We start from the raw sequence: 14160 nt of genomic DNA on the forward strand, positions 1-14160 counted from the left end.
ATTTATCCAAGCACTGGGTACAGTCAGAAGCGCGGGAGGGTGAGAGAACTCACCAGAGCCAGAGCGGGGAGCAGAACAGGCAGAAGGACCGAAGGACACTGCTGAGGGGAGCAGCGGGCGGCAGGAGAGGTCTGCGCGCCATGTGGGACCCTCCTCCGGTGGCCGGGGAGCAGCTGGGGACCGAACCGGCACTGCAGAGGCTGCGGGCAGCTTCGCAATCCAGCGCTCAACCGCTGCGCCACCGGGGAGGCCCCACACCTGCCTTTTAATAGTTGTGGGGACAGACGTGAAGACCCGGGGGAGAAATGCCCCGCCGCGCTGTGGGGAGGCCCAGCAACCGCCTCCAGTCGGCCGGGAATCAGCAGAGGCGATTTTTTTAAAAACCCGCACAAACTGATTCACAGGAGGAAGGGCCTGGCCCGCTGGGCGGGGGTCAGGACCACAGTGTCATGGGGCAGGGGCAGGGGCTGGAGGCGTGGACGGGCCCGGCCCTGGGCAGACTGGACATGTGTGAGCAGACATGCGCTGTGAACCAGCCACCGCCCCTCGACGGCCGTTCCCGGTGACCGGCCACAGCCTCCCCAGCAGCCCCAGCACCCAAGTCCCTGAACCCCCGCCGGGACCCCTCTCCCGGGCACATGCCACCCTGTGCTGGGCTCTCTGGACACGAGCCACACCCGCGTCACCAGGCCCCCGCGGGTTTCCCCGCGGTGCCTCCTGACTGACAGCGGCGCCCACCGGCCTTCGTGACTGGGCACTTCCGACCTCTTCCTCATAGGGCAAGGGTGAGCCGCCTCTGCCTCAGTTCAGGCAAACCCGGCCTTGGACAGCCCCGAGGGGTCTCCTGGACATGGGGGGAGGGGAGGGGGTGACGCGCCGCTGAGGCGCTGCGCAAACACCAGGCCCAGGGTCGCCAGGACACCCCACCGCATGCGTTTGGCCCGAGTGGTCGTGTCCTGCGTGCTGGCGGCGCAGCGGGCTCAGAGACTCAGACACATGGGGAAGGGACTCCGGCAGGCCCCTGCCCCGGCGGGCACCACCGCCCGGCTCAGCTCTCAAAGAGCGTGTGGAAGGCAGCGCCGATCTCGGCCACCATGTCGGTGGTGGTGCTGGAGCGGCCGTGCTTCTGGAAGGCCTGGCGGTTGCACTGGCGGGTGAGGGTGCAGGCGCCGAGGGCAGCAACGAGCAGGGGGCTGGAGCTGCAGGAGAGGGTTGTCAGCAGGCACCTGGCTGGGCTCCTCCCATGGCCACCCGAACCCCCAACTGGCCGCTCCAGCCTGACAGGACGAGCCTCCAAGGCAGAGCATGGCTCTGCTATCACAGCTGGCACAAGGATCCCCACCCCCGGCGAGGGGTGTGCTCCTCGCGCGCCTCTACCCCCACACGGAGTGTCCCTGGTCTCCCGGGGTGAGGAACACCCAAGCCTGTGCCCACGGGCGGGCCCGTCAGAGCGGAGACAGCAGCACGCCTGGGCCTCCTCCCCGCAGGTGCACCCCAGCACTGCCTCGCGGGCCAGGCTCCGCCGTCACCATCATGGGGCGAGTGCAGAGGAAGAGGCTCACAGGGCCCTGCCCACCCCACGCCCGCCAGGTTCCCGTCACCTCACTGGGAAAACCCCCATCTGGCGCCCGGGAGCCCTGCTAGGACCATCCCCTCGACGTGGCTGCAGCTTCCCAAGCCCCACACCCAAGCCCCACGGGCATCTACTGAGGCAGAGGCCTGGCAGTCTGGCCCAGCTGCACCCACGTGGTGCCAGGGTTTCTCTGGAACGTTTCCAGCCACTGTCCGTTCCGCGTGCTCGTGCTAAAGGAGCGCCAGAGCGCCGAGTCCCTGCGGGAGGAAGGGGTGCGGCCATACCCTCGTGTCTTCTCGGGTCCAGCGAGGAGAGCCCAGTGCACCAGGACGCCCAGGGAGCCCGACAGGAGGTCGCCCTGCCCACCGCACCTGCGGCCGCTGCCCTCCTGGTCACACGTGAGCACTGTGCAGAGCGGACGGCGCCTAAGGCTGGCCGTAGGCACACCCGCGCCAGCCAGCGCTCCGCCCTACCGGGGCCCCTTGCCGGGAGAGCCGCGAGCGTGCAGGCTGGCCTGAGCCCAGGGGTGTGCAGACCTGTGACTCACAGACACACACAGGGGTTCCCAGGGAACACCCCTTGTCTCTGGGGGTGTGAGGTGTGAGTGTGGTGTGTGCAATATGCCCAAGCGGGCCTGACCGCCTCGGGGACCCTGATCCCCAAGTGCTGGTGGGCAACACACCCCCAGGGGATGCCCGCACTGACTGCCACACACGGAGAAGCCCCGCCACACTGGGGGCTGTGGCGTCCAGGCGCGACCCCCACGCACCCGCCTTGCCCTCCGGCCATGGCCCCTGAGAAGGTGGGACTGGAACGTGCCCCCCATGGTGCCGGGCACTCAGCCCACGAGTGCTGACCCGGGAACTGGGCAGTACCTGTGGCACCATCACCAAGCCCCGGGGCCGCGGCAGAGCCCCGCGCCCCACAGCCAGGCCCAGGCCCAGCACGGCTGCCAAGGAGAAATGCAACGGGCGGGGCGGGGGAGGACGTGTGCCCTGAGCTGCCACGGGGCGTGTGCCCTGCGTCAGGGTCCCGCCCACACCCCGGGAGCCCCCACTGTCCGCGCCGCGAGCCGGCACTCACCCTGCTGGCCGTCAGAGATCAGGTCCTGCTCCCCTTTCTGCACCACCGTCACGTTCCCCAGGGCCTGGCTGAGTCTCAGCACAGCCGCGTGGCGACTGCTGCCGTCCGCCCGCGCGCCCAGCTGTGCCCGGGACACACACGCCGGGGCATGAGGCGCCTGCAGGGCTGCCCGCCAGCCAGTGCCCCCGGGCCTCGTGTCCAGGGACCTGGGCCAGCCGCCCTGAGCTCCAGCCCCGTGCAGACCGGCTCGCCCCGCAGGGAAGGAGGCCCGGGAAGGCGCCCGCGGCGTGAACGCGACAGCAGGCTCGGCAGAGACCCCCCCCCACCCCTCTGGGCCCAGGGAGAGGCCCTGCCCTCGCAGCCCTGGGCAGGCCACGCGGGGCGGGGTGCAGCCTGTCTGGAGCCTGCCACCCCACTTTCACCCGTGGAGGGCGCACCGACAGGTAGAGGCGCCACCAAGAAGGGACCTGCTCACGCGCGAACGGCCACGGTGGAAAGACGGGTCTGCTGCCCTGTGCCCCTCACCCTCGGCGGGGCGGGGCAGGCGCCGGGCGCTCGCCCCACTCACCACGGCCTCGCAGAGCCTGCCGAACTCCACGTGGTTGGGCGTGAGGACGGCCTTCGGGTAGCCCTGGACGAGGGCCGGCCGCTGAGCCACCAGCCACAGCCCGTCCTGCAGGGAAGGACGGAGGCAGCGTCACCAAACGGCCCTGGGGAACCAGCCTGGGGGGGGGGCCCACACTCCACACTCACCGCATCCACCACAACGGGGATGCCCAGGGCCCTCGATGCTTCCAGGATGCCCTGCGGGGAGGGAGCAGCCCTGAGACGAAGCCCCCACCCCACGGGCGAGGCACCAGCAGCGACTTCATGACTGGGCGGGGAGACACGGAGACACAAAGCAAGCAGGAGACCCGGATCCGACAGCCCGGGAGCCCCCAGGGCGCTGCTGGCATCAGAGTAGCGAGCACAGGCGCTGCCCTCGGAGGGGCCGCCCGACAGCTGGGGCTCTCCTCTTTAAAAACAATTCAACATTCGTTTCCTCCACGGGAACCACGTGTTGCACTTTCCTTCACGTGTTCCCACTGTTGCACTTTCACAAGCTCACGCGTGTCGCGGCAGCACGGAATCTGCCCCCGCAAGCAGGCGCTCCGCAACGCACAACACAAAAACAACCGAAACAAAAAGCGCGCTAGGCGGAAGCGACGGCCAACGGCCAGGGAGAAACGCGCAGCCCCACGGCCCCTCCTTCAGGCCGCGGCGTCGCGCGGGGCTTACTGTTAACATCAAACAGCTCTTGGGGCTCACAGTTCCTGAGCCTCACACACGGCTCCCTCGCTGCGCTCGCCCCCCAGGCTCTGACAGTGCGGCCCGAGCGAGGCCGCGGACAGGGTCTGAACTGGGCCCCCGACGTCTGAGCCCAGCAGCTGACGGCGCGCCAAGGGCTGGCTCGCTCGGGCCGGGGGGTGAGAGGGCTGTGCCCGACGCCCGGCCGCCCGCCCCGGGCTCACTGGCTGGCGGGGGACGTCAGGGCCACCAGCTCCGTGAGGGTCGAGAGCCCCGGTGAGACCGGCTGGCCACTGACCACGCTCCCCGGAACACATTTCCCGAGCCGGGCGCTCGGCGGCTCTGCGTCACCCACGCGAGGCCCGGAGACTACTCCGGCGGGCAGATGTCGCCCGCCCCATCTCGGGGGGCCCAGACCCGCTCCAGTGGAGGACACGGAGGGGTCTAGGTCAGGCCGAGGGCCCGCGCCACCCGCCTCCTGGCCGCGCTGGTCTCATCCGGGGACAGCGGAGAACAAAGCGGAGGACAAGGCCACACACCCACTGCCCAGCGAGGCCCCAAGGAGGGAGAAGCAGCAGCCGTGGGGGCAGGCGGGGGCTCTGCGAACCACTGCCACCGGCCGGGAAGGCCACCTGGGTTTAGCCCCGCGCGCGGCCAGCAGGATGGTCAGAGTCCCTCCCAGAAACGACCCCCAGGAGGGTTGCCTGCGGCAGATGCAACATAGGGCCGGAGGGTCCCGCCTGATGGGGGCTGAGCCTCCCGGGCACTCTTTAAAGTGGGGTTCAGGAACCGAAGACGCCATCACCCCTGACAGCGAAGACCAAGGCTGAGGGGTTGAGCCAGCGGCCAGGGCCCCGGCAGGAGAGGGTCATGCCTTGAGATGAACCCCAGCCAGACCCCAAGCCCTGTCCACGGGACCGGGCGGGATCCTTTCCGGCGCGCGGAGCCCCACGTGTAGACGCCACAGCGCCCGAGCGACCCAGCTGCCGCGCCCGCTCCGGAGCAGCCACGCCTCAGCTGACAGCCCCTCCGCCCGCCTCGGTCACGGCCGTCCCGGGGGCGGCGCGCGGACACTGAGCGGGAGGCCGCGGCTGCCCCGACGAGCGGCGGCCCGCGACCCATGTTACCTGCACGTTTTTGAGCAGGGCCTCGTCTCTCCCCAAGCCAGGCCCCACGACCAGGGCGTGCAGGCGGGGCAGCCACTCCTCCACGGCTCGCACGGCTCCGGGGCTGTCTCTGGGCGGGGAGAAGGCAGGTGGTGAGGCCGCCCCGCGCCGGCCCCGCGCCCCTCGCTCTTTCCCGCAGACCCGCTCCTTGCGCAGCGAGCGGACGGGGTGCCTTTGGGGTCAGTCAGCGCCCCCCAGAGCCAGCCGACAGGCCCGCCGCCCACACGCAGCGGCCCGACCCTCGCCGGCCGGCACGTCGTGGCAAGGCGCGGCGGGACACGAGCCTCCGCCCCCAGCTCGCTGCTCCAGGCCCAGCTCCGCTGTGTTCCCGCGTCCGCACTACCCGTCCGCAGGGCTACGGCCCTTCCAGAGCCGTCCGCAAAGCTCTGCTCTGCACCCCGGGACGCGCTCCCAGCCTCGCCCGCCGCCCCGGCCCACAGGCACGCCCGGGCTCACGTCCTGGTCCACGTGCCGGCACGCGGTGGCCGCCGCGCCTGTGCCCCCGACAGCCGCTCCCCGAGGCCCATCGGCCGCGTCTGCCCGGATGCTAAGCAGCACCCAAACCCCCGAGCCGCACCCGCCGGAGCACGCGCTACACGCCTGCGCTGGGGCCCCCAGAATCCGCGCCATCCCTGACCCGCCACCTGGTCCTCACGAGGCCTCCTGGGGGGACCCCGCTTCTACCCCGGGCCCAGGGCCCGTCCTCGACACAGGAGCCAGCTGACCCATGGAACCGAAGCTGGGCCCCGCCCTCCCCTGCAGCCCTCGCCCAGCGACACGCCCGCCGGACCCCGGGGCCCACTGCCCGCGGGGCTTGGCCTGAGCACAGGTCACCCCATCCCAGCACCCCAGCTCTTCCGGGTGTGGGGGCCCCCCAGGCCCGTGGTGCTCACGCCCTCGCCGCATCAGGCCTCTCTCGCGTGCCACCGTAGGCGTCTCTCTCGCACACGCACACACCACACGCGCGCACACGGCATGGGTGACCCGCGGCGCTCGCGACACGCGCCCCACAGGCCACGCCGCCATGCCCGTGCCCCCTCCCCCAGTGCGACGCGGCGGCCACGCTGCCCGGCAGCAGACACCACCCCAGCTCCAGTCAGCTGAAGGCCTCGCCACGGGGGACACGCTCGGCAGCCACGAGCCTTCCCGCCACCCTCGTGGTGCCCAGACCTGGACCGAGGCCCCCAGATCGCCGGGCCACGAGGGGCAGCGCCCCACCGCGGCGCTTGGGGTGTCTGCCGCCCACCCACCAGGGTGCCGTCCTTCCCTCCCGCGACAGCCCTGCCGCGGGCCGCAGCTCCCCCGGGGGCACCCAGGACCCCACTCACAGAACCGGGTGCACGATCAGCTCGGGGCTGTACGCCTTGATGACGGGGGCGGCCTCCCGGGTGCAGAACACGTGGGACAAGTCGGCGCCCTGAGGAAGGAGCACGGGGGCTGAGGCGGCCTCGCTGGCGGACACCACGGGGGCTCGCGAAGCCGCCGCCCTGGGCTTGGGTCTGCGGCCGGCTGCCCACCCCGCCCGGCGGAGAAAGGGCCCTGCCGCAGTGGCTACTGACCGCGGGGGCGGGGGGCGGGTAGGGGGGCCCCTTTGTGGGCCCAGGGAGGCCCGGGGGCGGCCGCCCGGTGCAGCCAGCCGGGAGGCGGGACCTAGACTGCGCTGGCGGCCGTCAGGAAGCTCCTGAAGAGCGGAGGGTGACGCTGCCGGCCGCTGGGCAGGACAGGAAGGGCACCGGGGCCACGCTCGCAGGCGCCGTGGACTCCAGCGCCCGACGCCCAGTGGGGCTGCGCGGGCCCTGCCGCCGCGGGCTGGAGAGGCCGCCTCGTCGCCCCACAGACCCGGCAGCCGCGCCCAGCCACGTACCACTTTGAGGGCGGAGATGGCCGCGAAGTAGGGGGCGCCGGTGTACCTGGAAGGAGGCACCCCGCTCAGGACCGCCGCAGCCCTGACCCCGCCGCCGGCCTGGGGGCGGCAACCGCCGTCTCCCCCCACCCCGGAGCCCACAGAGCCGGGGAGGGGCGGGGTGCAGGCGGCACACGGGGACGGCGGGGCGGCCGCAGAGAAGGACGGAGGCCCACGCGGGGCCGGGGCAGGGGCGGCAGGGCCCGCTGCCCGAGCGCGCGAGCCCCACGGAGGACGGCCCGGCCCAGCCCCTCCCTCCAGGGCACCCTGGGCCGCAGAGCGCCCCGGCTCACGCACTCGCGGCAGCCGCCCACGACGCCGATGCGGCCGTCCTGGCCTTTGTACTTCCTGGCGCCCAGAGGCGGCACGATGCTCCTCACCAGCGCCGCGGCCTGCTCCATGCTCCTCGGCGGGCGGGCTTCCTGCAGCGACAGCGCTCCTCCCAGAACTAGCAGGCGGGAGAGGGAGGTGTTCGGAGGCGCCCAAATCCGCCCGTTCCCGCACAGAACAGAGACCCGGGCAGAGCGTGGCGGCCAAAGCCCTTCGCAGAGCGGACCTGACGGGAAGGCCGAGTCTCCCCCGCGGCCTCGCCGCCCACCGGAGCAGGGCTAAGGGGCGGCGCGAAGCCTGCTCTGCTCTGGGGGGGGCGTCCCGCAGCGCATTGAGAGCCAGCAGTGCGCTGTCACCCAGGGAAGCACCTCGGGGTCCCATCTGCCAGCTCGAAGGGTCCCAGAGCCCCTTCCCAGCGCCTCCCCCCATCACACACTCTGCGAGAGAACTAGGACGGCCTCCCGAGCACAGGACCCACTTACACTGGGCGCAGAGGCATTTCACGAATCATTCCATCCCTTTGACTGCCTCAAGGCTGAGACAACCAGCTGAGAGACACTGTCTTTTTTTTTGTTTTTTGAACATTTCTTTACGTATGCATAGAAGAGCTGGGGTGCAGGCCAGAGGTGGGGGAGTGAGAGGATCCACCAGAGACAGAGCGGGGAGCAGAACAGGTGGATCCACTGAAACACACTGCTGAGGGGAGCAGCGGGGAGACAGGAGAGGTCTGCTGCGCCCTGTGGGTTTCTTCCTGCCCGGGGATCGAACTTGTGCTGCAGAGGCTGCAGGTAACTTCACAGTGCCGTGCTTAACCCCGTGCGCCCCCAGGGCGGCCTGGGATGCTGTGTTCTGCCCCGATGGACGGGGTGCGCAAAGCTTTATTTTCTCCAGAATTACAGGACCTGTGCAGACACGGGCCACCCCGCTTACACAGGCCCCAGCCAGCTCATTCCTCCATCACCTCAGCACAGAGAAAGCTGGACTCACGCCTGGAGTCCCAGGAGGGTGGAGAGCCGCCCGGTCCACGCAGTCAGCCAGCCTCCACCTTGCTGGCACCCCCGCCACCTCTGGTTCAACAAGACCAGGCCATTTCTTTAACAGATTGACATAAGGCCTCCAGAGCTGCCACATCAGACGCCTGGACCCACGCCGGAAGGAGACCCCGTGACAGCCACCCCCCCCCACCCTTGGCAAGCCAGGCCGTCACCATGACACCGGCAACAAGTGGCACCATTGGGCTTGGCACCCACCAGCCCCCTGCCTAGTTTTTCCTCGCGCGCCTGCCTGTTCTGCTCCGGGCACATCCACGGAGACCGCACCCCGATGAGGACCAGGCGCTGCGCTAAGAAGGGCACGCTCTCTCCCCGCTCACTCGGCATCCCAAGGCCCAGCTCTGCCCAGCTTCTCACCAGGCGCATTTACAGCTCAGGGCTCTGCCCAGCCCAGCGCCGACAAGCCTTCCTCCCAGCGCTGTGACTTCCCGCACCGATGCGCACCACAGCTCCGTCGGGGCCCCAGGAGGCCCCCCAGCCCAAGAGCCACCTTCGACTCTAGACACTGCCACCGGAACCCAGCCTCCGCAGTCACTCCGGTCGTCCTGGGCTCCTGGCAGCACTGTGGGGTTGTCAAGGTGCCGCACCGAGCCACACCCAGTGTCGCCCACGACCCACTCCCCTCTGCCTGCACAGAATGGGCCGCAGCTCGCGTGCCTCCAGGTTGCACCCCCGCCCTCAATCACCTCACAAATGGTCAGTACAGGACAAGACCCTTGAATATCTGGTGAGTGAAAGGCATCTTGACTCTCAGCAGACAGGGAGCAGCAGACGTTGCTAACAGGGAGACCAAGGCCAGAGAGACAGAGCAGAAGACCCCTCGGGCCGAGGAGAGGAGGCCATTCCGCTTTCGCAGCGACTGCGCTCTGGCGGCTACTGAGCACTGCCTCCGCAGAACCACACACGACATCGTTCTGAGGGACAGAAGGGCCTTCCCAAGGGGCAGCGTGAATGGGTCCTACTAAGTGCCTCTGCCTTCAGGACAAATTCTGAGCGGGAAAGAACAGGTGGAACCGGTCTGGTTTTCCTTTTAACCATGTGTGGCTGAGGAAGACCGCAGAACTGAAGCGATGTCTTAAGGCTGCGCTCCTTTCCGGAATTCCTCGTCACTCTCCGCTTTCTGTGATGCCAGAGCTTCTTTGTGCCAAGCTCGCCTACGGTTCACGTGACTCATAACTAATCCGGAGCACATGATGGTGTCCTTGTTCCCGGAACACCCCCTAAAACTAGGATGGGGACCCCAGACCTGGCATCCACTGTTTACTGTTGGCGGGTGGAAGCAGCACCGCGAGCCCAGCTGACTCACCGGGCAGAGAAGGCGCCACCCCCCAAAACCCAGGCAACAGTCTCTGAACAAACTGGCTCCAGAGCCCCTGGCTGGTGTGACGCGCAGTGCCAAGGGGCCCCGCAGCGTCCAGAAGCACAAAGCCCAAACCCCCTGGGCGTCCACGGGGGCCACCTTCCTGCGGACCTCGGCGCCGGCCTCACTCACTTTCTGGGAGCCTCCAGGGTCGCCCGGGAAAGGTGGACGCAGCGGCCCCGCCACCTGTGGGGCGTGAGATCGCAGGACACAGCCGCGGCGCCCCACGGGGCACAGGGAGCGGGGAGGGCAGACGAGCGGGGGCACCCCCGGGGGCCCGGGGCCCGGGGGCCTCGGGCGAGCCCCTCCCCGGGTGACCCCGCGCCCGCTCCCAGCCCCGGCCGCGGACGCCGCAGCGCTCGGACCCCGGCGCCCCGCCGCGCCTCCCGCCCGAGCAGCGGCCCGCGGCCGGGTACCTGCGTCCAGCGGCGGCCCGTAGAGCACCAGCGCGGCCGCCAGAAGCACGAAGGCGGCCGCCACCGCGCCGGCCCCCGCGGGGCCCGCCATGCCGCCGGCCGGGAGCGCGCTTACCTCGCCGGAAGGCCCGGGCGGCCGCCCAGCCGGAACCCACAGCCATGGGCCGGCTTCCGGGCTCCCGGCCGCCCCCGCGGCGCCCCGGAACCACAACTGTCGGGCCGCTTCCGGCGTCCCGACAGCCCCCGCGCTACCACCGGAAGCTGACTTGCGCTCGGCCGGGGATAGCCCCACCCCCAGGTCAGTCTCCACCAGTCATGTACGGGGCTGGATGATGGACAGGGGCAAAACCCAATAGACCTGGCTCTCAGCCGGGCGTTGTGCCGGAAGTCCAGTCTAAGCCGTCAAGATGTGTCCCTCTGGCTTGGGGCCGCCGCGCCTGCTCTGCAGAGGCGGACGCGGACGCGGGCGCGGCCCAGCCTGTGAGCAGCCGGGGCTCCTGCGCGCTGGCGTTCGGAGGCTCGGGCTCCGGCCGCACGCCGCTGCCTAGTAGGGGCCTGAGGCTCGGGACTGTCCTTGCCGCTCGGGGGTCCCGCGCGACGCGGAGGCCGTAGTCGGGGAGACGCCTGCCGGCGGCCCGCGGGGCGCTGTCTCCGGGGCCGGCCTTGCTCCCTCCCTGGCTCCAGCTGAGGAGCGAACCGTGCGGAGGAGCCGCGGCGTCCCTGGCGGGGTCGGTGGCAGCCCCGGAGTCCCGGGTGCCCCGAGAGCTGCTGAGGTCGGCAGAGACGGCGGCCCCCGGCACCCCACTATGTCCCCACAGGCGCTTGGCCTGTCAAGCTTATTTTTTACAAAGATTTGTTTATGCATACAGGAGCTGGGGTACAGGCCAGAAGTGTGGGGGGTGAGAGGACTCACCAGAGACAGAGTGGGGAGCAGAACAGGTGGATCCACTGAAATCCACTGCTGAGGGGAGCAACGGGGAGACAGGAGAGGTCTGCCGCGCCATGTGGGCTGCTCCCTGGCCGGCCGGGGATCGAACCTGTGCTGCAGAGGTTGAGGACAGCTTCATAGTGCAGTGCTTCACCCCTTGCCCCCCGGGGGGGCCCTGCCTTTAAAGTTTGCATGCCCCTTCCGGCCCCGCGCCCGCGGTGACCAAGTCCTAAGAACCAACTTCGGAACCAGCTCAAACCACACGCAGCTGTGCCCAGAGGAGGCTTTCAGAGCTGGACTTGCAGCCGGGACTCAGCTGCCCACGCGGTGACTCCGACTCACTCACAATGTGCAAACCCTTCCTAAGGACCTAATGTTCTGTCCAGATTCACCTTGAGATTCTAAATCGCACAGCATTTGGGGGAAACCTTTTGAAGACACGTTGACATCTTCCTCATGTTAAAAATGAGATGCGGGTTTGGCAGGTGATGACATAGCTCCTGTTGTCTGGAGCCAGATCCTACCCAGGCTCTGCTCCCGCTCCCTTCCCGCCTTTCCTTTTCACATAGATCTGCCCGGATCCATGCGTGTGCACAACAGAGCTCACCTTCTGTTACTTGGAATTGGTTTTCAAAAGTATAACGAGTTTATTCTTAAGTTACACTCTACAGCTTGACAAGTGTATATTGTGATTAAATTTGCACAGGGCTAATAAAGTATGTGTGACATGGTTGTTATTCTGCACCCATAATTGGGCATTGGAGTAATTGTTTCGTAAACTCAAAAAAAAAATCAAGGCCCTCCCCGGTGGCGCAGCGGTTGAGTGCTGGGTTGCGAAGCTGCCCGCAGCCTCTGCAGTGCAGGTTCGATCCCCGGCTGCTCCCCGGCCACCGGAGGAGGGTCCCGCATGGCGCGCAGACCTCTCCTGCCGCCCGCGGCTCCCCTCAGCAGTGTCCTTCGGTCCTTCTGCCTGCTCTGCTCCCCGCTCTGGCTCTGGTGAATTCTCTCACCCTCCCGTGCTTCTGACTGTACCCAGTGCTTGTATAAATAAACAAACAAACAAATAAATAAATAAAAATAAAACTTTGTCTCCCACTTTAAAAAAAAAAAATCTACACCATCATTTAATGACCAGTTTAAGCAGCCGCATTCTCGGTAGTGTGAGCCAAAGCATCACAAAGTACATGATGCCAGAGCCTGTCACCAAGACTCCAAAAATGAAGATTCTTTTAAAAAAAAAATAATTTATGCATACAAGAAATGGGTACAGGCCAGAGGTGCAGGAGGTGAGGGGATTCACCAGAGACAGAGTGGGGAGCAGAACGGGCAGATGTACTGAAACACACTGCTGAGGGGAGCAGCGGGCGAATCAGGAGAGGTCTGCTGTGCCACGTGGGCGGGTAAGTTCCCTGGCCAGCCAGGGAATCGAACTCATGCTGCAGAGGCTGCGCACAGCTTCATAGGTTGCGTCTTAACTCCTTGCGCCACCAGGGGGCCCCCAAAAATAAAGATTCTTGAGCCACTCAGTGCCGCTTCTTGCCCATCACGCTTCCCCTAGGCGCCATCGCTGTGTGCCCGTCCTGTCCCCGCTGTCAGGCGCGCGCTCGGCAGGACAGCAGAACTCGAGGCTGTGGTCAGGAGACGCAGGTTTTCATTCTCTTCGATTCCCACGGTTCTTAACTTTGTCTCATCTTCCAAATACTCTTTATGTGTCTTCATTTTTCTAATGATCTAAGGGGTTCCACATGAAACGTTTCTCTGGTTATCTTAGCACCGCCGCTGTCTCCTGGTGGCACTGAATAACGTTCTTTCCCTGCTGTTGTCACCTCCACTGCCTCTTCTGTTTCCACACACCCTGTCCCGGTGTGTTCCTGCCTTCCGCTTGACTCCGGCTGGTGGTGGGAGGTGTCGCTCTCTGTGACCGACTGACGGGCATCAGGCATCGTGGGGGCACCGCCGTGTCTTCACAGGTCTGGCGGTGCTGACGGCACTTGCGCTCCACCAGCACCCTTAGCTATGTTTTCACCTTTCCGGAGGGGACTCCGTGGCTTCTAGGCTCACTCTCCCTTTTTACACTGGGAACCACTAAAGTGGGGTGAGCCAATGACACTCTCCCTTCAGTGCCTGTGTTCCGGCTTCACGGTCCCCACGCACTGGCGCCGTCGGGCGTGTGGCTCTGGTGGATTCTCTCACCCTCCCGCGCTTCTGACTGTACCCAGTGCTTGTATAAACAAACAAACAAACAAACAAACAAATAAAATACATGCCTCTAATAAAAAAAAAAAAATGACTTAAAAAAAAAAAAGAGCCCTCTTACCTGCACCAGTCGACAGTCTGCACGCAGAGAAACAGCTTTGATGTCTTTTTTTAGTATGTCATGACTTTTAGCGTGTTCTCCTTGTCGCGTTCCCCGGCCCTTTGCTTCCACCCGCAGTTGCTTCCGTTACGCGCCGCGTCCTGCTTCGCCTGCTGTGCTGCGCGCCATCGCTGGTGACAGAGCTGCCCTAACGCGGTGTTGAAGTGCGATGGTTGGCTGCAGGGCCTTTAAACCTACTGTGATCTGACCAGTTGGGAACCGAGGAGAAGCTGCTGCTGCTGCCCCTCAGCCTGCCCGGCGTCCACAAGGACCTTCGCATGGCCTTCCTCTCGGCTCCGCTGGCGGGGGTGGTGGGTGAAGATGGATGAACCGGGCCCAGGCTGGCTCTGCCTGGCGTGAAAGTCTCCGGGTTAAGCTTCAAGGGAGAGACTGTGCTGTGGGCTCCAGCAGCCCCGGGGCAGGTTTGTCAGCGAAGGTTCTTGTAGCCTGGGGCGTGACCACAGCCTCAAGCCTGAGCTGTGCCTCCAGGGGTGACGCTGTACTAGCCGTTTCCTCCCGGCTCAGGCTACCTCGCGTCCAGTGGCTGTAAGTCACCACGCGCACTGTCCACCCAGGTCCACGCTGTGAGGGGCCTGCAGGGGGGGTGGGCGGCCAGGCGTCCCTGCCTCTGGATAGGAGAGTACCGCGCCCCACCCGCAGGGGGCGCAAGAAGCTGCAGTGGGCACCACATTCCTGGAGTTGGGCA

General features: G+C 67.0%; 1 protein-coding gene across 3 annotated transcripts; it reads right to left on the reverse strand.

Annotated features, from left to right (window-relative positions):
- Positions 1–131: 131 nt before the first annotated feature.
- NAXD (NAD(P)HX dehydratase) lies at positions 132–10261 on the reverse strand. Of its 3 annotated transcripts, XM_037528691.2 has the most exons (10): positions 10171–10261; positions 7310–7460; positions 6974–7019; positions 6438–6526; positions 5071–5179; positions 3410–3460; positions 3225–3329; positions 2657–2777; positions 1858–1978; positions 132–1199 (listed from the first exon to the last, which is right to left on the reverse strand). In XM_037528691.2, the coding sequence occupies exons 1-10, from the start codon at positions 10259–10261 to the stop codon at positions 1049–1051; spliced, it is 1035 nt and encodes a 344-aa protein (XP_037384588.1). In that variant the 3' UTR covers positions 132–1048. The 3 variants fall into 3 exon arrangements, with proteins under 3 accessions (XP_037384588.1, XP_037384587.1, XP_054557436.1); XM_037528690.1 differs by lacking the exon at positions 132–1199 and having other exon boundaries at positions 1211–1978; XM_054701461.1 differs by lacking the exons at positions 132–1199; positions 3410–3460; positions 10171–10261 and having other exon boundaries at positions 1211–1978; positions 7310–9871.
- Positions 10262–14160: the final 3899 nt, after the last annotated feature.

The sequence above is a fragment of the Talpa occidentalis genome, unplaced genomic scaffold (genome assembly GCF_014898055.3).
Source record: "Talpa occidentalis isolate TD23 unplaced genomic scaffold, MPIMG_talOcc4v2.1 talOcc4.5, whole genome shotgun sequence".
NCBI lineage: Eukaryota > Metazoa > Chordata > Mammalia > Eulipotyphla > Talpidae > Talpa > Talpa occidentalis.

Excerpts from the sequence above, each read along its gene's own strand:
- NAXD (XM_037528690.1), bottom strand. The coding sequence starts at position 10,261 with ATGGCGGGCCCCGCGGGGGCCGGCGCGGTGGCGGCCGCCTTCGTGCTT. Across the intron at positions 3,461-5,070 it reads CCCTGCTCAAAAACGTGCAG|GGCATCCTGGAAGCATCGAG; the intron begins GTAACATGGGTC and ends CCCTCCCCGCAG. Across the intron at positions 2,778-3,224 it reads GCAGGCTCTGCGAGGCCGTG|CTGGGCGCGCGGGCGGACGG; the intron begins GTGAGTGGGGCG and ends TCCCGGGCACAG.